Source organism: Heliconius melpomene, chromosome 14, assembly GCF_056956725.1.
Source record: "Heliconius melpomene rosina isolate 202511_hmr_F chromosome 14, ASM5695672v1, whole genome shotgun sequence".
Classification (NCBI taxonomy): domain Eukaryota; kingdom Metazoa; phylum Arthropoda; class Insecta; order Lepidoptera; family Nymphalidae; genus Heliconius; species Heliconius melpomene.
This window is the reverse complement of record NC_140402.1, coordinates 2,444,784-2,466,919: the sequence shown is the minus strand read 5'-3', so window position 1 is coordinate 2,466,919 and position 22,136 is coordinate 2,444,784. Positions and strand designations below refer to the sequence as shown.

The following is a 22,136-nucleotide window of genomic DNA, read 5'->3' as shown; positions in this document are numbered from 1 at the left end:
ACATTTTAAGTATATGTTTTTTAAATTTTTATTTCGTTACAGTGACAGACACCTGTCAATGTTTTATATTGTTTTAAATTTTAGAAAATAAATTTTGCAATTACGAAATGTTTGAACTTAGCGACGATTATTATCTTAGACAGTCCTATTTTGACTCTGAAACTGTTCCTACTCAGAGTGTCATGAAAGAGAAGATGTCTCCACAACTTGCGGAAGTATATTTTAAATCGATGTCACCTAAACTTAAAGTTCTCGCTGGACTTGAACCGCCCCTTAAAGGTGGTGGGAGCGACTGGTATGTACCACCAAAAGAATTACTCGCCGGCAGAGCCGTAATGAAACCTGAGAAAAGACAATTTATAACGAAGTTGGGTTTCAAAGGCATAGATTTCTTAGGAGAAAAAATAGTTAATGAACATCAGGAACAAATGGAAGAAGAGAAACGCAAAGCTCTCCTAGAAAATGAAATTAATTGGAAACATATAATTATAGAAAGTTGCAGGAAGCAATGGGATGATACTTCTAGAGAGCAATCTAAAGAAAACACGTCCAAAATACAAAAGGCGTTCCAGCAATATACCGTATTGTATATGACGTCATTATCAAAAATAGATAATTTACTCCGCGATGCGGCAGTTAAGGAAGTTGAACGAGTGAAACAGGAAGCCTTTGATATGATGAGTACACATTACGAAACACTTCTAAAGCAACAGGCGATCATGTTGTACGACAGGTACGCTGATAAGTTACTAAAAGAAAAGACTAAGTTAAAAGATAAATTTGTTTTGGATGTCGAAAACGCAAGGACGGAGTTGGGGAATAAAATACACGATATAAACTTAGAGAAACACGTAGCCATTGAAAAGTTGCGAGTGCTGCTAGAATGTCAGAATTTGGCATGTCAAGTGTATGTAGCCCTAAAGGAGCGAGAGGAGTGCAAGAAAGATATGGAACTTACAAAACACGAACATGAAAAAACTGTTAAAAAGTTATCAGAGAGGATCAAAATGCAAGATTTTGAAATAAAGCGTGAAAGAGAAAAAGAAAAAAAACGCAATGAATTTATTCAGATATGGCAGAAAAAAATTTGTCACGTTGTGAAAAGATTTCAACAATTCGTCAAGTACTGTTTAAAAACTTTACCTGAACAAGCAGATTTTTTTATTAATATGGAGAAGTTGATGCTATTACAGCTAAGCGAAGCCATGGAAAATCCTAGCGTTGAAAGTATTTTTGTTCCCGAACAAGCTGGCTTTCATACGCCTGTACCAAAACCACACCCGTTTTATGTGTGTCGTGATAAAGAGTTTAAGCCCAGGATACAAGAGGACCTATGTCCTAAGCACTGTACTTCTAGTGCCTCCCACCTACCAGTTATCGTTGTGAACAAAAAACTGATATACTCCAATTGTGATAATATAGAAGTGTTCGCTGATAAGCTCACTGAGTTCCTCGAAGGTCACCGAGGAGACGACGAGGACTTTGTTGATGACCACGATTATACATACGATATTCCTATAAAGCCTACTGAATCGATGGATAAGGAGCACGTAAAACAAGAGAGCTCTCTAATGCAAATATTACAAAATGAAATCCCCAACCCCCGGGAAGTGAACATCGAATGTAGTCTTTGTAGAGTTTCAACATGCTACTGTGAGAGTTTACCTAAAATAAGACCTATTTTGCCAATTGCAGATTCACAAGAATTTATTCCATGGCAGCCTACTGACATAGGACGTGTAATAAAATATAGAAAAACGGAATTGGCACATGATCGTGAGCCGAAATGGGATAGTTATATCAATTTTGTTTACCCAAAACGATGTAGATGTTCTCGAAGAGCTAAAAAACATTTACAAGAACATCTCCCTGCGTACATGCGCAATATGTCTATGTATGAACCTCCAGACTTGCCGTTTTACGAGAAATGCCCTCTGGATAAATTGAAAAAACTAGTTAAAAAATCTCGAAGGCAGCAACTGTTAGTACCGGAAATCGCCAAAGTCGAATCGAAAACAAAAGATGTTAGTACCCAATATTCAGATCAAGAGTTTGAGTATTTGTGCACATGTTTTTCAGATGAAGAACTTGAAAAAATCCTTGAGAATCTTATGAAGGGTCCTAAAAAGGAAAACGTAGAGTCATTTTCCTCGTCTAATCTATTGGTGAGCCCTCCAACATTCGCTCGTGAACGAGCACGTTCTTTACGACGCTTAATGAACGAAGCTCCCGAATTGGAAGAATTATTCAAAAGAGAGGATTGCCAATTTTAAATGTAAATATTTTTCCTCATACTGATATAGCAAACTTTGATATTTTATTAATCTACATCACCTATATATAAAACGTATAAAAATAGATGATTGTTTTTAATTTAACATGCTACGAGATACAACTTTTTATAATCTTTATTATTTTGACCGCCATTTGCTGTAACAGGTCTGGAAGGAGTTCACTAGTTCTACAAACTTGTTCACATTGTAAATGCGATGGTTGTGGGTTCGAAACATCCGGCGACGACATTCCCTTTGTCTATCTAGAATCTAAAAAAAACAACACTTGTGTAAAAATATTTTTTACTTCTATATATAAAATTATAAACACCAACTCTGATTAAATATTAATAAATTCATGATCTACGTGATTTCACCGACCGCCATTTGCTGTAAAAGATTCATAACGTGACAAAATCTCTCTTTTATCTCCGCCGTACTTCTATGCGGGAGGAGTTCACTAATTCTACAAAATACTTGCTCTGTAACAGATTCATCTTTTATTATTTCCAGCATTGTTTTATCCTCATCTCGAGTCCAGCTTTTAATTTCTTTTTTTTCTTCTTTAAGTTTAACTTTATCGTCTTTTTTCGTTATACACTTATCTTTTTTCTTTAAAAAATAATCTTTTTTGCATTTACTTTTTGTATGTGGTTTTGGTTTGACACTTTTAGCGGTAGTATTTATGGTAAGGCATTCTTTTTTAGTATTGTCATTGACATCTTTAATACTTTTAGTGGGAGACTTAAGTTGCTTTTTAGATCTTTTTTGTGGAATTTTGCATATATTTTTGTTATTTCTTTTAGGAGATGCTCTTTCTGAGTCAGATTCTGGCGGGGAAAGGCAATGGTTGGGTGCTAATCGTCTCGAATGAACTCTATAGGGTTCTTTACTGTAGGGATATGTGACACACGCTGTACGTAAAAACCTGCCATGTTGAAGGAACACTCGCCCGTGTAAATACTGTAATAGAATAAATAGTAAATAAATATGTATATTCTTTATTGCACATACAGGTGTCCCAGGAGTCAACGATAAAACGAAACCAGGTGATAGACCAAGTCGTGACAGTTATGAGAAAAATATAAAAAAAAATCTTTATCATGTATTTTTCATATTATATTGATTTTAAAAAATATCGGGGGCTGTCTCAGGACTTATAAGGACAGTGCTCGAGTCCGGGCTCTCCCAGGCCATATACTCGGTCTTTGACACATTGCCAATATGCATTTCATTCATGGAGAATGGTTATGTAATGCAAGTGCTGCAGCTAGAATGTATCGGAAAAGATACCAAAAAGTTGAAAGTCATCCCGATTATCGCGTATTTTGATTTTTCTCTCTTCAACAAAGAAGTAATCCAGTGTCGTACCATTTCGGAATCTAGATTAAACGCGCCAACTTTTAAAGTTACTTGCAAAAACAGTGTAGTACATTTTTTTTATAGTACAGTCGGTTAAAGTTGGGTGTAGTAAATATTTTGAATTTAATGTTTGGCAAAACCACCACATTTTATTGAAAACTGATTCAGGTATGCTTAAATCTTAAACTGTAATTCACAGAAGGATTACTCATGATTACATTACAGAAAAAAAATGAAGAAAGAGCAATATTTGTAGTCCTGGGACTTGAAAAACCATCACAGGGTGTCGGTTTTTCCGATATTTTTTAAAATCAATATAATATGAAAAATACATGACAAAGATTTTTTTTTATATTTTTCTCATAACGGTCACGACTTCGTCTATCACCTGGTTTCGTTTTATCGTTGACTCCTGGGACACCCTGTATAAGAAAATAGTAAAGAAACAGTTGAAAAGTTATGTTTACAATGGTGGGCTTATTTCTGAAAGAAATCTCTTCCAGCCAACCTATGGAAGTGGATGAGTGCCAAACAGCGGAATAAAAACACAGTGCAATAAAAAAAATAACATATCAAAAAATATATATAAACTAATCCATTATATACATAATACATGCTACAATGTATATATATATAAAAAAAAAAAAAATTAATGTACTAGTTAATTTTTTTAATAATATTATCAAGTTAAAAAAGAATTATCTATACCAATATTATTTGTATTGTATCAATATCTGTACTAATACTATATTCACAAAACAAATTTCAGCAAATTCAAATCCGTTATTTATAGAAATTTTGTCGAACAAGATTCTTTAAAATGGTATAACTTTATTAATTGTAAATCGATTGAAATAAATCAAATAATTAATGTTAAGAGAAGCTTGTCAATACTCCATAATGAAAAATTAAATTGATTATGCTGTTTCTGAGATAAGCAAGAACAAAAGCACAGATAAACGGACGTAAAATATAAAAAAAAAACACGTGTGGTTGTATTACGTTATTAAATGATACCATAACATTTTTTGTTATATACGTTACGAAGTCATTATAAGTATAGATGTTGAAATACACTCACTTCAGAGTCCAGAAGCTTAGCGCCAGCTTTTCTTTTATTATTTTTCTCTTCAAATTCCCACACATCATATCCTTTGTCACAAGTTAAAAAGGTATCTTGAAGAACATCTGTCCCAGTGTCGTACACGCTGTAACATAAAAATAAGAAATAATAAGTTGTTTTGTTAATATTAGGTATATCAGTATTATGGTTATACACTTAAGTCTACCAAAAAATGTTATATTAATATTATTATTAATATACCGTTTAAGACTTTCACGCTTGACGGATTTTACGGGGCTTAAGCTGGTAAAGAAGCTTCACGCTAATAGCATAGCAGAGACGAGAGCGTTCACGACCATGTATTCAGAGCAGAGACAGTGATGATGCGCCTAGTGAGAAAGCCGGCGATCCACTTGCATAAACATGAAATACGTACAATTTAATTTCAACTTATATTGTTACACCACAAATTATTTCAAGTTACAAAAAAATATATACTATTTGAATTAAAATATTTACTATCATCATGAATATACCTACTCGTATGTATGATCGTACTATAGACTCGTATAATAATAACAAGACAATCAACCCACCTATCCAATGGGCGTTCATCCGGGAACAAGGATTTAAATATTTGTGTCAAGCGTGGGTTGGACCTCAGGTGTGGCAGGACTCTCGCCTTCATATCTGCACTGTTCCCACTGTTGATTCCTGTCGTCATAGCGCGTATTATCTTTCTTAACACCGTCGGTTTCCGGTTAAATGTAGTCTGAAATAAAATGGCCGCTTTTAGAATGGTCTTTATGTCTAAAAAATGGCAGTTGTTAGGCAAGTAGTTGTGTTTACACCACATGATTTTTATTCATATTAGTATAAGATGATCACGTAATTTTAGTTTTCAATAAATTATCATTATACTTAGTCAATATGGAATTTTCAATATTTGATACTCCTGAATATGCATACAATAATAAAATATTATAATCTAATCTAATCTAGCTTTACGCGGGGTAGTTATAAAGTACTAATAATTACACTAAATTGGTGGTTTCTTCTTTAGTCTATATTTTATACCAATACAAGCTTTCAATCCCCTATTTGCACCCTTAGGGGGAGAATTCTAGAGAACGATGAAACAAGTGTTCAATTAAATACTTTTAAAAATCTAAATTTCAAATTTTATAAAAATCGGTGCCTATTTAAATTTTTTTCCATACAAACTTTCAACCCCCATCTCACCCCTTTAGGGTTAAAATTTTTCAAAATCCATTCTTAGTGGATGTCCAGATTACGAAAGTAAACATCTGTCCAAATTTCACGTTTCTACCATCAGCGGTTACGGCTGTGCGTGCGTCTTACCTCAGTCAGTGAGGACAAGGCCTTTTATATATATAGATTATAAAACAGAAGATTTTGCTTACTTAAATGAGCTAATCTCTGGAATTATTAGTTCGCTTTAATTTTTTTTTGTATTTCATAGTACATTTATCGAGGAAGTCTATATTGCTTCACGCTAAGGTTTATAGAAGTGAATTACTTTATTCCTAATAAATAAATATTGAGGAAACGGGAGAATTTGAGAGCTTCGTCCGTGCACCGACGAATTTCAAACAATATTATATGATTCCTTAGGTTTAAAAAAGGAGTGTTCCAAATTAAATCTTCATTAGGTTTTTTTTGCTTTTTACTTATAAAAGTCATTTCTTTAGACGAATTTTTGAATATTTTTCTTCTAACTTCAAATTCGCTTACGTCTATACGAAGGCTTTCAATGTTTACCAAAACAAAACATAGATGCGTTCAGATTGAAAGAATGAATGCATTCGATATTGAAAATACAAGTAATTAATTATTACTAATATTATTAGTAAAACTTCTCTCTAACGTAATTCTATTTTTGTGAGACGCTCTAAGTACTTACATAGAAGCGTCTTGATAATTATTATGAAACTTTCAAAAAACAAAATATTAATTTAGATTAAATTGCTAAATTAATTTTCGACTAGTAGTTAGTTTTAAGGCCGTCGTGGCGTAGCGGCACAAGGGTGTGACTGTAACGCGACGTTTGCGGGTGCGATCCCATTCGAGGAAGTGAAATATTTATTTTTATTTACGTTTATATTTCCATTTCTTCGCTCTGATGTCGAGGCAAAAGCGCGACGTTGAGTTCTGCTACTCAACACGTAATGCCCCCAGAATTCTTTCTCCGAGCATACGACTTTAAGCAATGTCTTTTCTACATCATTCTAGCGTGTATCCTAATCATTCATTTTTGCTCCAGTGTAATGCTTTGTGACTTAGAGGAAAGTCTACAGCAGCATGTCACGTCATTCATTATACATTTTAATATTTAAAGACGAAAATTTGACTTTTGATTACTAATACTTTCAGGGCCAAATTCGAATAAATAACGCAATAAGTTACGCTGTGTTACTCACATAGCAGGGTAAACAGAAGGACCCTGGGAACCTAGTGTTAAGACACTCCATTCCCATTAAGACACTTCCGTTTCCCACATTCCGCCACATTCTCGAGGCATTGCATGTTGAATGGTGGAATTCAACGCCGCGCTTTGCCTCGTAACCGAGGAAATGAAAATATTAAATATTTCATTTCCTCAAATGACAAAATCTGATCTACCAGAAATCTTTGTTGAGAGAAAGAGTAAGGAATGTTTTAATAGATACAAGGGCGTAGCCCGCTTTCTATATAGAGGGGAGGGGGGCAGATAATAAAATCCTAGATTTTTTTAAAAATCTTTTTAGCGTTCCGTACCTTTTAAGAAAAAAGCTTCTCCATTCAAGGAAATAATTTGGTCCATTCTAGCAAAATAAAAATGTAGTTTTTGTTCTGTCACTCAACATGCATGTCTTGAATTCATGCCGCTGACACTAAGCTCTCTCCGCCTACCCTGTTATGCAGGAAAATGCATAAAGATGCCTCTTGTTTTTTAAGCAGTAACCACTAATTTGGATTAATATCTTCCTGCCATAAATTAGAATAAAAAGTACTATTGTGTAACCTACAACTTTAAGCATTATATTACCAAGAGTTTAATTATTTCAAAATATAATTAAGTTTAAAAAACATTGTAGTGGCAGTCTACCTAAAAGCCTTTTGTTTGAATTATTTAAACAAGAACAATAGTTTCTCAGTCTTCTTACAATATTTGATTAACTTTTTTCTTATTTGACCTAAATAATTTGGCAATGACACAAAACACAACACACCTTATAGACATTGTATTTATTTATATATTCTTAATGGTAAGAAAATTATAATTATCATAATAAAAAAAAACAACAAATGTTGTTAGTATGCAATAGAAGTCCCAAAATATTTTATTAATAAATTTCGCATTTGCAATCAGTGTATGTAAAGTAAAATTAATTTTGTAAAACCACAGCAATTAAGGAGCTATTTTACTGTACTAAATTTGAAGTTTATAAAATGAATTTAAAGTCAATTGTCATAGCCACTTTCAATAAATAACATAATATTACTTGCATCCTTTGTAGTACCTACCATGTAAAGTTTTAATGAAACATCCTAATAGGAAATAATTTTTTAAAACAATCTTTTAAAATGTTTCTTTAATACAATTTAATAAGTAATAAAGCAAAACAATATTTTTCCAACTTACATGTAAAAGTGCAATAAACCCTGTCATTTGTGTCAACATGAAATGGTCCATAAACCTCCCAGCTTCAGCCGCTTGGCCCGGCTTCAAAAACAACATGAACTCTTCTACAATATCTTTGTGTTCACTGAATAGCTGCTCTATTTTCTTATATAAATCTACTGGGCTCTCCTTTGATGGGTCAAAAGTCCTTAAAATTTCTCTAAATTGAACAAATTTGTTGCTCGGTAATGTGGGGTGTGAGCCAAACCTTGACTGTATCTTTGTATAATATGATCTAACTAAAGCTGAAAACAAGGTATTATATATTATTATAAATTGGAATAATAGAACAATATTTGTATTAAATAGATAATAGAAAGAAAAATCATAAAGTAGACAAGAGAATATCAAATAAGATGTTTGATATTCAAAGCTAGCCTACACTTGTATGGCTTAAAATTTGTAAACTACATTATAACCAAAATAAATAAACAACTCATTTATTTCTTTGATAAACAGAACAATTGTACATGTTTTTATGCACTTGTAATGATAGTTTAGTAAATAAATATCTGTTTAAAAATAATAATTGAATTGACACTACTGCTCACCTGTTTCCAAAGGGTCTTCATGTGTTTTAGGTTTTGCTGATTTCTCTTTCTTTTCTTTACCAATATTATTTTTAGTTACCTCAATCGATATTTCATTATTGCATTTATCTGCTACCTTTGATTCAAGAGTCTAAAATAAGTTGTATGCATTAAAATATTTTTATCAAAAAATAAAATGGCAGACGTTACCACTCGAACGAAAGTTAATGACGGCTGTTTATTTCGTAAGAATTCTAAATTACAGCTCATTTACAAGTCACAAAAATCACTGAGAAATGTATAAACATCTATAACGTTAAAGAAATTTATTTCTACCATAAGTTTTACTTTAAGAAAGTTATATAAATCGAGAAACTCAAGTCTGACTCACCGTGGTTTTGACGATAGGATGATTTTGATTAATTTGGTTAAAAAAGCTTGTACTGGGTTGTATTTTATTTCCAAATGCATCTTGACTCTCCCTCGTAAATAAGATAGGCATAGAAGGCAACATCTGGTTGATTTAAGCTCCTTTCTTGGAAATCTCAAAACAAAACAATCACTCACAATTTGCTCCTTCCCACGATAAATACTTTTTCACTCAAAATAAGTGATTTAATAAATTATTTTGTATATACATGTAACAATAAATATACTCTAAAAGCCAAAACATTATTATTTTAATTATAACTATACAAATTACACGATTAAAAATATTGATATATTTTTGTTTGACAGTCACTTGTAACACAACATCAACGACGCGGAGAGGGCGGGAAGAAGTTAGACGTTTCATTTTATGGATAAAAAAAATATTATCTTCTTTTTATCAGCAGTTAGTCTTTAAATATATTAAATAATATGTAGATACTAATGTACTTCCTTTATTTATAATAGTAATTTCAAATAAAGACTTTTATGTAAATAAAAAACGCGCGTTTGAAAGTTTCAAGTTTCTTGCACATTCAAATGAATAAATTTGCACGCGATGTATTTTTGCATTGTTTAAATTAAAATATATTAAATATTTTATGTTATACATTAACTTATCTAATGTAATATATAAATACTACCAGTAAACTATTTTACAGCTTCAATTAATATCTTTTAGAATTCTGAGAAGTTTGGGGAGTTAAGTTTATACCATTTACTTTAAGAATTCAGTGTCTTGTAACAAAACTAACCCAAAATATAATTTAACATTCAATAAAAAACAACACTTTTTAAGGAGTTTCATTTAAAAAGGTTCATATTAAACACATATGGCGTTAAAGTACTTAGTTGCATTCTTTTCTTTATAAAAATTTCGTATATTTACCTCTAAAGCCACATATAATGTAAAAAGTCATTTCAAAGTTCTTCTAATAAAATTTAGATGCGTCTACACAATGAATCGTATGCATTAAAGATCTTGAATTCATCATAACGGGATATTCTAAAAATTATGTAGGCAGCGGCATAAGGGTGTGACTGTAACGCGACCAATGTGGGTTCGATCCCCACTCGAAGATGTAGAATATTTATTTACGTTTATATTTCCATTTCTTCGCTCTGGTGTAGAGGCAAAGCGCGGCGTTGAGTCCTGCCACTCAACAAGCAATGCCTCCAGAATTCGGCAAAAAGTGGGGAACGGAGTGTCTTAACTCTAGGTTCCCTCTGCCTACCCTGCTGTATGCGATACAGTGTGAAGCTGAATTAATTAAATATTGAAACCTCTTAAAATGTTAGTTCGTAGATATGATTGCTACAGCTTTTAATAGTTAATTTATTATTAATATACATATTTGTCAATTTTCTATTATATTTAAGGAGGTAATTGAAATTAAGCTTCTTAAATTGTGTTGCGAGCTTAGTTGATTTTTTAAGAGGTGTAGTTTATTATACGTAGAGTAAAGTAAAATAAAATTTTGTTTTTTTTTCATGGATGTATATTTTTTTTATGGAAAAAGACAAGGCAAATGAGCGTACGGCCCGTACGCTTACCATAAGTGATCACCGCCGCCCACGACTCCGTGTAACACCAGAGGAGCTACAGGTGCGTTGCCGGCCTTTGAGATAGAGATAGACGCGCTTTTTGAAGGCATTCCACAGGCGACAGGTTGTGGGTTCGATTTCCACTCGATGAAATGAAATATTTAATATTTTCATTTCTTCGTTCTGGTGTCAAGATAAAGCCTATCGTTGAATTCCGCCGCTCAACACACAATGTTCTAAGAATTCTGCGGAAGATGGGCAGCGGAGTGTCACACTCGGCTCCCCCTCTGCTACCAAGCTACCTGCGTGGAGCTGAACTCTTGTTGAGATTTACGTCGACAATGTACTTACTACTTGTTAATACAACATACCGTCTGGTTTCGACGCTTTAAACTTAGTATCATGTCACTATTTATACAGACTATTTAGAGAGACTGCGGCAAACAAACATCAGTGCAGCCTTTACGAAAAAATTCATTTTTCCTCTGGATACTTAATTTGAAGTAGATAGTAAAATGTGTGTAGGTATGTGAAATGATAAATGTTATATTTTACACAATTTTGTTTCTCAAATAGCTAAATTGCTTTAAAAAGTGTCATCATTAAATGAGGCTTCTGCCTGTGGACAACGATTGAGGGTTCGATTCCTTTTCGAAAGAATCAATTATGTTCATATCTTTGCTGTGATAAAATGGCAAAGGTCTGCGTTAAGCTCCCCGGCTCAACACGCAATGTATAGAAAACTAGGCGGAAATTAGACAAAATAATAATTTAATAAATACTTATATTTTATTTACTTATATTATATATTAAGTACATATCTTTATGTTTTGTTTATTGCCGTTGTCTAGTAACGGCATCGATTTTATCATTTCACGCTGTGGTGAATGATAGTAGGACACATTGTAATTCCATTTCCAATAAGAAACAATGGTATATTCATAAATAAAATTTCGATTGTTCAGAAAAATCTGAATTTATTAATGTCACAACAATAATCAAAATTTAAAAGTTAATTCGTTTTTTAGTTTAACAGTTTTTTAATTTTATTTAATAATTTGTAACTATTAAAATGGCGTCTATATTCCCTACAGGACTACGGAATGGGTTAGCTGGGGTAAGTAATGAAATGTGTATGGGTCATAATCAGAAAAAGTGTCCTTTTTGTGTCTTTTCTTGTCCCGCTACTTTGAATGCGTTTTAAAAATACAATTTTCAAGATAATTTAAATATTTTGCCATTTACGATAAATTTATTTATTAACTTAAAGAAATTTTGTAATATTTTAAATGTATTATGGCAAATAATAGTATTTGTTGTTAGTTGCAAAAAACCTTTCAAAATGCTTCCATACAATTTTTCGTGTCCCATTCACCACTTTACTTTTTAAGAATTGATTTGTTACGAATGTTTATGGTTTTATATGATTTCAGATATGTTTATATTACTTTACTTTATGCATAATATTAAATAGAACTACTTTTATTGATACATAATTTAATAAATAATATATATTAGTTAAGTAAATTTGTCCCAAAATATTGTATTTTTGTTACTCAGGGCTAGTAACGTACAATTAAATTATGAACGCAATTATTTTGGATGGTGTTTAATATTATTTTTTGTTGTGGCACCATAATTCTAAAAGTCAATGCTGTCGTAGCTACAACCAGTAGTGTACTCGCAGCAGTTGAGGGGTTCGAATGTTTTAGAGGGAATGCGTGAAATTACATCTCAGGGTTATAAACGGCTTTTATTTTGGTAAGTATTCTATAATTTCGTTTTCTTGTTTATGTTATTTGCTTCTTTTTACAAAATCTCAAAAAAGAACTTCAGTGCTTGCAGATGCAACACGTGGCTTATGAGCAAATATTTAAAAGGGTTAGAATTTCTCAGATTTCATTCTCAATTTCGTTATATTTCGTTACGTAACGAAATTGAGAAAATATGAAGCCTAGTTCACAATTACGGTACCAATGTTTTCTCATATATGTTTATAATAAAATTGTATCGAACCGGTGCTTGTATATGGAAGATATGTATATAAGAAAATAAAATTGCTGGCATATGAAAAAAACTATTAGTGACTTTTTATAAAGTAAAGTAACCAAAAATAATGATTTTTAAGTTTTTTGCTTGTTTGCTTGTTTGTCTGTGTTTGTGCACGCTAATCTTAGAAACAGCTGAATCGATTTAGTTAAAAATATTTTTTATTCTGCCTGAAATTAGTTGTGATTTTGTGATTATTATTTTTTGATAAATATTTTTGTATTTTCAGTAAGCCTCATGGCTCCTATGTCAAGTGCTGAAATACATAAAAGATATAGAGAACGTCTTAAAAAGACCAATCCTATTAAATATGAAGATATGCGGAATAAACACTTACAAAGAATTAAACTTAATTCCAGTGATAACGACTCAAATTTTGATATATTTTAAAGTGGATTTAATTTTATCATTAACTTTGTGATGTCTAACTAGAAATATAAGTTTATTACGTTACTAACTAGCATTATTATATTGTTCATATTGTCAGTTTGTTATGTTTTCTTCTTACATTTGTAATCTGTTAATTCAACGATTGAATCTTTAAAATTTTAATCTGTGTCTCATTAAATAAAAAAAACAATATTTTATTCATATAATATCCTTATTTTGTTGTGTATAATGCCTTATGACATCAGTTTCGTAACAAACATTATCAGTGTTGTTACTTATCAGTTACGTTACGAATTCGAAAATGTCCACTTTTCTGATTATGACCCGTATATTATTTTTTTATATTTCGCATTTTTGGGTGTTTGTATAATTAAGAAAACTTATAGTTTATTTGATATTTCTTATTATACTACTAAGAGGCTTGCCCTTGCTCGCTTCGTTTGCCACTCCACGCTCACTTTGTTTATTACAATGAATAAAAAAGTATTTAAAGTGCCGTGTATTTTTTTTGCATTGTTTTGCAATGTGCTTTGTTATGGATGATATTTTTATCTCAAGACTATATCTCAGGAACGCTTGGAGATATCGAGATGAAATTGAAGCCATATACTCAAATCTACGGGCCCATGATTTCTTGATAAAAAACACATTTCTATATTTACTTAAAAAAATGGTATAGACGTTTATATCGCAAAAAACCAAAAAACGCGTATATCGACACTACGAGTATAAAGGCAATCAAAATTAATAGGGTACTTCCGGTTGACCTAGACTTATGAAATTTGCAGTTAGCATCTTGTATTTAAATTATAAAAAATGAGGCTGTCGTGGCGCAGCGGCACAAGGGCGTGACTGTAACTCGAAGTTTGAGGGTTTGATCCCCACTTGAGGAAGTGTCTTAACACTCCGTTCCCTCTGCCTACTTTGCTGTGTGCGGGATACAGCGTGAATCAGATTTTTTCTATATAAAAAATAATAGCCACAAAAGGGGAGCAAAAGCAGCTAGTTCAAGTGAGGTATCAGAAGAAAGGGCTCTGGCTAAACTAAGCCTGAATTTCAGAAAAAGCTCAAGATCGGTTTTTTTTAAAGTTCAATCCAAGGCAATCCAACTTATGTAGGCTACATCTCTTTTGTTAAGAATTATCATTTGGCAAAAGAAAATGCTATAACCTAAATATAGTAGCATTGTGTGTTGAGTGGCGGTACTCGATCCCCGCGTTTTGCCTCTACACCTGAGCGGACAAATGCAAAATATTTCATGGGAATCGAACCCACAACCGGTCACGTTCACAGTCACTTCTTAACACATTGTTATTTATTAATACACCTCGTAGATTTTTTGGTTAACGATGTTATTTTTTTAAAATCCAAACAGTAGTTTGTGTAAATTATGTAAAGCGGTCATGAAAAATACTTAATTTATATTCAGGACAAATGGAAACTTGTTCAAGAATTAAATAATACTTTATTTCCGGATCTTATTGGCCTTGTTGAAAGGAAACCAAATGATTTCCTACGAGATTGTAAATTTTCTATTCTACAGTGTTTAGTTTATTTTAGTTAGTGCTCAGACGTAGGTAATCTTGCGAAATTGAACGTTGTTCAAATTTGATGCTTTTAGTTTATAAATTCATATATAATTAGAATAAGTGTAGTCGTGATGGAGGATAATAAATCGGGAAACAGTGGAGAACAAGCTGATGGCAAAGATGTCAGCATCAGCGATTTTCATAATGAAGATGCACCAACAGAAGTTTGTGAATCAGTAAAGTTTTTTTATGTTGCATTATTTTAAGTTAGACGTTTCATTTTTTTTACATAATAATATAATAATAATAAGTAAAATTTAATAGAAGTTGGTTTATTTCATAAATAAAAAAAAAACTGTATAATTTCGTTGTCCATTGGGAAATAAAAGGTTTTTTATTTTTATTTATTTATTTTTAAGTGTTTAAGTTGAAGTGTAATAAATTATAATCTTAAAATGTATTCTCAGCTATAGCGAAAATAGGGCAGCACTGAACTGAGATAACTAGTTCTTAAGGGTATTGAAAATTTATTTACTAAATTTATAAATATCAAGTTTAGTCATTGCTATTATTTTTATTTTTTTAGTTAATACTAAGCTGTGCTTATTGTGTAAACGTTTAAGTTTTCTTAATATATTAAATATTTTAATACAATTTTTGTATACTTATGCACCTTATCGTCAGATAAATAAAATAAATAAATTTGAAAACAAATAATTTCAGATTGTTTTTTATAAGACTAAGCAAGAGCGACTCCAATCTAAGTGACTGCTTTAGGTAGAAATTTCATAATTATAAAAGAACAAAACCAGCCTACATGTTTTACCTATAATTATATCAGGTTAATTTTTAGTATAGAAAGTCATTTTACTGGACTCGAAAAGAAACATTTATATATTAAGTAGAGAAGAACTTTGAATTATAAGAAAGAATTCGTAAAATATAATAAAAATAATTTGGAATTAAATTTCACATTTCAGGTGAAAGGCCTCGACGCCAACCGCTACGCCACGAAGAAAACCGTTGCTCAGGGAATGCTCGATATTGCTTTACTTACTTCTAACGCATCCCAATTAAAGTATGTTCTTCAAGTTGGACCAAAACACGAGTTTTACATGTTACTTGTGGTGCTCATATCAATCTCTATCGTGTTACAGGTAATTATTTATATTTAATAATGTTTAGCTTCACGCTGTATCCCGCACACAGCAGGGTAGGCAGAGGGAACCTAGTGTTAAGACACTAGGTTCCCCACTTTCTGCCGAATTCTGGAGACATTGCTTGTTTAGTGGCAGAACTCAGGGCCGCGCTTTAATAATATTTAGCTTTAAGAATGAAATTTAATTTTCACTACCATTTGACAAAGATTAACTAGATTTTTTTAATTTCCCGCTGTATGCCAAGTAGTAGTAGTAGGGTAGACAAAGGGTACTTTAAAGGAACCCAGAGTTAAGACACTTCATTCTTATTAAGAAATTCTGTCCTTCACTTGCTGCCGAATTTTGGTGACCTTGCGTGTTGAATTGACGGAGCTTAACGCCTTGATTTGCCTCGTTACCGGAGATTTAATGAAAATATCAAATATTTTTTTTGTTCGACTGGGAATCCAACCCACAATCCGACGACACGATTGACCTCAAATTAATTAATTGGTTAATACTTAAATAATATTACGACAAAATAAAAAATAACTGTCTTATTAGAAGTGAAGTAGGTACTTCTGGAACTTCTGGTACTTCTGTAAAAGTATTAAAGAATATATAAAATTATATTGTATTAATAAGCATTGAGTAGATAGCATAAAAACATTATAGCGAAATTTAAATATATTGTGGCAAGGCAATTTATAAATGAACTATTAAGATGTTACGTTTGTAAAAACAAATTATATTTTAAAAACGATTTTCCTTATTTCTTTTTACATCTAAATTATAAGTATTTTAGGTGGCGATGGGATTTGTACTACTATCATTAAATTTGCTACGCGATTGCCGTTTCCATGATCCACAACACAGGACGTCGGCTCTTAACATTAACTATGCCACTACAGCTGTAGCCTTTATCGTTACAGTATTAAACATTCTCGTTTCTGCTTTCGATTCATCGCTTGCAAGATATCTAGAACTCGATTACGATTGAATTTATTATACTTATTTAGGTTATTCGTGTATTATTTAGAAATTTAAATGTTTTTTAATTATTACAGTAGAACAAGTAATAAACGCTACTATTTCAATATAAAAAATATTGTTTTAGCTGCTAGTTGGATTATTGTTTGTGGTAATCGGAGGTTTGGACCTGAACGACGACAACGACCAGCCTTCTGCTGTTATACTTAATGATATAATAGTTATATTTATATTCGTTATTTCTGTGATAAATATCGTTATTTCTGCTTTTGGTATAGAATATTCTAATAATCCATTAATACTTGATAGATTGAAATATATCAATAGTGAATATTTAAGGAAAGGCAATGTTACTTCAAATTAAAACAACTGAAACGAAACAAATGAAGTAAAATTAGCTAATAACTAACATTATGAATTAAAAATATTGAATGACAGAACATTTTATCAATTCAGGCAAGTGCGGGTATTTTAGCCTTAGTGATATCAGCTTTGGACGGAGAAAATAGTGAAAAACAGAAGAGAATTGCAGATTGGTTGTATCATACTTCGGTGGGTATGATGACTTGTGTAGTGTTTTGTGACGTTATAAAAATGACATTCGGCCTTGATCCTGCATTGTCTCATCGAGATTTTTTTAATAATTCTACAATATCTTTGTTAGATAAATGGAAAACTTAAGCTCATGTATTGATTTGTTTATTATAGGTGCATTTAATTATTTGCCAGTATTTTTTATAATTTTAGATATGAAAATAAGTATTTAATCCCTAAAAAAATGGTGTATATTACACGTTGTATGTAATGTAATGTAGAATAGAGTAGTAATTAGTTAACGCATTTTTTTATTTTTTATTTATTTGTTTTTTTTTTGTTTTCACATTTTAGGTTCTTTCAGCGATTTCCTGCGCCATTCTTGGTTTCATTTTTAATATTAATCACCTACCGCATCAACGTACTGCTGAAATTTTAAATAATATTTCATTATTGTTCAAATTTATAGCCACAACACTAAATGTTGTTATATCCATTTTTTATTCTATTTCATTTGATACTATGCTGTTATAGTTTTCATTTATTTTAGTTTCTCATTCGTTTTAGTTTTTTTATTATACAATTAGCATATTTTTTTTATATCACTCTATGTAAGTAAATTTTGTATACACTTAAATTATGTTTAATTATATTGTATATAAATATGACTCGTTAGTTTTTCCAAAATACTCAATAAAATGATATGCTTTACCAAGTGGTATTTTTATAATAAAAGATTTGGTCCCAATGTTCACTACATATTGCTATAAAAAACATACATTTGTACATAAATTAATGATAAACCATTTTGTAATGTGAATAAAAATATTACTTTATGTAATAAGTACAATAAGCACAAAGTAACACACTGAACTAGTGAAACTAAATCAATAATATGTATTAATAATAAAACATATATCAGAAATATTACGAGTATTACTTTAGATAATGAAACAATAAATAAAAATTCTGCATTTTATAATATAAAATGTAATTAACTATAATTCTAAAAATAATTATAACATTTACTTATTTATTTCGATAGCACTACAAGTGAACTGTGAAGCTTTACATGACCGATGACGTCCATACGTCAATGTCACTGTCATATCGTAGAGAAATAGGTACTTAAAATTCAACCTTCAATGTCGTACTTAGAAATTAAAATACGATTATATTTCATAAACTTCTAAGCTTAAATATTTAAACGATAAGAGAGCTTATAAACTTTAACAACAGTTTGAAAGAAGCATTTTCCCACGTTAGTATATAATTACATCGCGGTTTTGTTGTCATCTGTGCCACAATACGATAAAAAGTGAGTGTCGAGGTTACTTTGGTTACACTCGAACGATATCGCCTTCCACTTATCTTGCGCAGACCTATTACTCTGTTAGTTACTTGTGTTACGCGGATCAACTAAGACGTGAAAATGGCCAGCGGACGAATTGTCGTATACGGTGGCCGGGGAGCTTTGGGTGCGGCTTGCGTAAATCATTTTAAGAATGCAAACTACTGGGTTGCAAGCGTCGATCTGAATCCTAATGAGAGTGCAGATGTAAACATTACAGTTCCTAAGGATGCTTCCTGGGTTCAACAAGAAGAACATGTTGTTAATGAATTAGGTGTAGCTTTGCAAGGTCAAAAAGTGAATGCAGTAATTTGTGTAGCCGGCGGTTGGGCTGGTGGCAACGCGGCCAAGGATTTGAGCAAGCAGGCTGATCTTATGTGGAGGCAGTCAGTGTGGAGTTCTACAATTGCCGCATCTTTGGCATCTAAATATTTAAGTCCTGGAGGATTAGTTGCTTTGACAGGTGCTAAAGCTGCATTGGAAGGGACTCCAGGAATGATTGGTTATGGTTTAGCAAAGGCTGCAGTACATCAGCTTACCAAATCTCTTGGTGCTAAAGATTCAGGTCTACCAGAAAACTCTCTTGCCGTTGCTATACTACCAGTAACGCTGGACACAGAAATGAATAGAAAGTGGATGCCTAAAGCAGATTTTGGATCTTGGACACCCCTGTCATATGTTGCTCAGTTATTTGATAAATGGCTAAAAGGAGAAGAAAGACCTGCAAGTGGAAGCTTAGTTGCGCTTGTGACTAAAGATAATGTAACAGATCTGATTGTCCAGTAAATCTTGCCAAAAACCCCGTCATTAACTTATGTATGATCTGAGTATAATATTTTCAATAAAATATAATGCAACTATATGTTGGCATTTATTCTAAGTTTGTTGAAAAATCGCTTTTGATGTCTACATAATCATTGTAAGTTATCATTTATAAGGGAACAAATATAAAGTATACAGATTATAAAATAGATTTTATTTATAAGTGTTTAATGTGATATGTTAGAACAATAAATGCTATAAGCACTTTTGTGTTTTATTATAAATATTTTTATATATTACTTAAGATGTAATTAGATATGCTTGAAGTAAAAAATAGGTCAAATTAGTTCATCATGTACTGTATGAGTATATAAAGTTCATAATCATTATAAAATTTAGTATTATAAGAATTTCATTATACATAGACACTATCAGAACGATTTTTCATCTGTATTTTAATGAGTATTTTTTTTTATATTTATAAAAAAGAAACAGAAATTTTTAATAACAATATTGCTTATGAAATCCGACACTTCCTTTCCCCACTTTCCGCAGTATTCTCTAGGTATTGCGTGTTCAGTGGCGGCACTCAACGCCGCGTTTTGCCTCTATACCAGAGTGAGGAAAAGAAAATATTAAATATTTAATTTCCCTAATATTTTAAGTGGGAATCGAACTCAAAACCGTTGCGTTTACATTCGCACGCTTGTGCCCGCGCACCACGAAGGCGTGAATAGATTTTTTAACTAATAAATAATATTACAACTACACAAAAATTTCGTTGACATGTTATCGTACGTAATTATAATTATTATAGCTTACACAATTAATTAAGGTGCTTAATTGATAGCCAAAGATTCAAATACTGTACCTTTTGGAATTTTTACACGGAGATTCGACGTTCATAGACATTCCGGTTCTCCTTCCTCATTCACCACCATAGATTTTTTGTTGTTCAAAATTATGAGGAAAAATGTTAACATGGGAAATCCAAACGTGAACAAATAATAGATACAAATATACAACACACAATCTACGCATATTTTTCTTAGAATATGCTTTTAATCACCTATGGTTTTGTATTTAACTAACCCTCAGTAGCAGAAGTTGCGTATTCAAATCCTTCAAGACATTTTTTTTTAAATTATCGTATAGTACGATCACCGAGTCATGACTGCCCTGAAGTTAGGCTTTCGTAACTTTTGTATCTATATAAAAGAAAAGTGTGGTTTATTGAAATGCCTACGTGGCCGATAGAAAAAAAAAGGAATGATAATTCTATAACTATACTTAATTGTATTTATTAAAATCAATAGTCCGCATACTTTTCCCTGCAAAATAGTATTTCTTAAAGTCTCCTGTAGACATTAGGTAAGCCTAAATAGATTTATAAAAGAATTTGTTTAATAACCTACCTAAGACCTATATTATTTTACATAACGATTACGTATTAGTTTGTAACTTGGATAAAAAATATGAAAGTAAAATAACTGGATCGAAATTTGGCATTCCTCACTTGCTTTCACTTTCTAGAAAGTAAGTACTTGTTCCATCTTATGTTGATAGTTAATTAGTTCTTTTTATATAGTAAATTATTTAATATTTTTTGTTGTGAGAAGATATCACAACTTAAACTTTTTGATAACCTTTAATGATATGAAAAGTTTGTACAGTGATGATACATTGGCTTCAACATGTTACGTTTCGTATGAACATATATATATACACATTCAATTGTAGAAATCGTAATAAATGACGGTTCTAAATATATTATTTAATAAAAATATATTCTTTGTTCTTATTTCTTCAAATAAATTGTATTAAAAGCATACATCAACTAGCACATTTTAGCCAGACCATAGTTAGACACGGCATTTTGTTCCCCGCTTTTCATCCGTAAGTATGTGAGTCATTGCATGAGTGACGGAAACTTAAGAAACACAGAATATATTTATAGAAATAAGTACAAGCAACAGTATTAAAAATATGAAAAAAATATTCCCCTATGGAAAAATATGAAACATAATTCTGAAATAATAATTAGGTATATGAAAAGAAAACATTTTTTGTCATGGACTATACGGGTATGTATTTTGTACTAACTAGGTAGGAACACAAAAGAAATTGCTATAGCTATCTCATTGTAACCTGAACCCCTTTTATTTTAAATAAACTGTCTAATAACAATTAATTGAATTATGAAATTGGTATTGTTAATAAAATATAGATAAAATATTACTTAGCCCCGACCTCCAGAGACGTTTTAAGACTCTACATTTAATACCTAGTAGGAAAGATATGAGTATTATATAATAAAATAACAAATTAATTGCCGGCTTCTAGTAAAGTATTGTAAAGAAGAAACTGTACTACTCTTCACATTTTCTTTTTATCGTTTGTAGGTTAGAAAATATGCTCAGTAAAAAGATTCAGGCCCTAAAATTAGTATAAAAGCATTTCTGTGTTTTTAAGTTAAAAGTGTTTTTTAATTTATCTGATCGTTTG

At 31.4% G+C, this 22,136-nt stretch overlaps 4 protein-coding genes across 6 annotated transcripts; 3 read left to right on the top strand and 1 right to left on the bottom strand.

Annotated features, from left to right (window-relative positions):
- The first annotated feature begins 107 nt into the window (after nucleotides 1–107).
- Nucleotides 108–2,282, top strand: LOC146531910 (uncharacterized). The gene has a single exon (XM_085197377.1). It carries the CDS (start codon nucleotides 108–110, stop codon nucleotides 2,271–2,273), a length of 2,166 nt encoding a protein of 721 aa, XP_085053503.1. The 3' UTR covers nucleotides 2,274–2,282.
- Nucleotides 2,283–2,559: 277 nt separating this feature from the next.
- LOC146531909 (uncharacterized) lies at nucleotides 2,560–9,692 on the bottom strand. The gene is made up of 6 exons (XM_085197378.1): nucleotides 9,305–9,692; nucleotides 8,935–9,064; nucleotides 8,345–8,628; nucleotides 5,295–5,470; nucleotides 4,717–4,843; nucleotides 2,560–3,236 (listed from the first exon to the last, which is right to left on the bottom strand). The coding sequence occupies exons 1-6, from the start codon at nucleotides 9,425–9,427 to the stop codon at nucleotides 2,637–2,639; spliced, it is 1,440 nt and encodes a 479-aa protein (XP_085053504.1). The 5' UTR covers nucleotides 9,428–9,692; the 3' UTR covers nucleotides 2,560–2,636.
- Nucleotides 9,693–14,861: 5,169 nt separating this feature from the next.
- NijC (Ninjurin C) lies at nucleotides 14,862–18,233 on the top strand. Of its 3 annotated transcripts, XM_085197116.1 has the most exons (4): nucleotides 14,862–15,091; nucleotides 15,836–16,012; nucleotides 17,112–17,536; nucleotides 17,873–18,007. In XM_085197116.1, exons 1-3 carry the CDS (start codon nucleotides 14,987–14,989, stop codon nucleotides 17,346–17,348), a joined length of 519 nt encoding a protein of 172 aa, XP_085053242.1. In that variant the 5' UTR covers nucleotides 14,862–14,986; the 3' UTR covers nucleotides 17,349–17,536; nucleotides 17,873–18,007. The 3 variants fall into 3 exon arrangements, with proteins under 3 accessions (XP_085053242.1, XP_085053241.1, XP_085053240.1); XM_085197115.1 differs by lacking the exon at nucleotides 17,112–17,536 and having other exon boundaries at nucleotides 14,865–15,079; nucleotides 17,873–18,233; XM_085197114.1 differs by lacking the exon at nucleotides 17,112–17,536 and having other exon boundaries at nucleotides 14,865–15,091; nucleotides 17,873–18,233.
- Nucleotides 18,234–18,617: 384 nt separating this feature from the next.
- Dhpr (dihydropteridine reductase) lies at nucleotides 18,618–19,895 on the top strand. The gene has a single exon (XM_085197113.1). The coding sequence runs from the start codon at nucleotides 18,951–18,953 to the stop codon at nucleotides 19,653–19,655; it is 705 nt and encodes a 234-aa protein (XP_085053239.1). The 5' UTR covers nucleotides 18,618–18,950; the 3' UTR covers nucleotides 19,656–19,895.
- Nucleotides 19,896–22,136: the final 2,241 nt, after the last annotated feature.

Excerpts from the sequence above, each read along its gene's own strand:
- LOC146531910 (XM_085197377.1), top strand. The coding sequence starts at position 108 with ATGTTTGAACTTAGCGACGATTATTATCTTAGACAGTCCTATTTTGAC.
- LOC146531909 (XM_085197378.1), bottom strand. The coding sequence starts at position 9,427 with ATGTTGCCTTCTATGCCTATCTTATTTACGAGGGAGAGTCAAGATGCA. Across the intron at positions 4,844-5,294 it reads GATGAACGCCCATTGGATAG|CGTGTACGACACTGGGACAG; the intron begins GTGGGTTGATTG and ends TTTATGTTACAG. Across the intron at positions 3,237-4,716 it reads CTAAGCTTCTGGACTCTGAA|TATTTACACGGGCGAGTGTT; the intron begins GTGAGTGTATTT and ends ATTCTATTACAG.
- NijC (XM_085197116.1), top strand. The coding sequence starts at position 14,987 with ATGGAGGATAATAAATCGGGAAACAGTGGAGAACAAGCTGATGGCAAA. Across the intron at positions 15,092-15,835 it reads CAACAGAAGTTTGTGAATCA|GTGAAAGGCCTCGACGCCAA; the intron begins GTAAAGTTTTTT and ends TTCACATTTCAG. Across the intron at positions 16,013-17,111 it reads CAATCTCTATCGTGTTACAG|CTGCTAGTTGGATTATTGTT; the intron begins GTAATTATTTAT and ends ATATTGTTTTAG.
- Dhpr (XM_085197113.1), top strand. The coding sequence starts at position 18,951 with ATGGCCAGCGGACGAATTGTCGTATACGGTGGCCGGGGAGCTTTGGGT.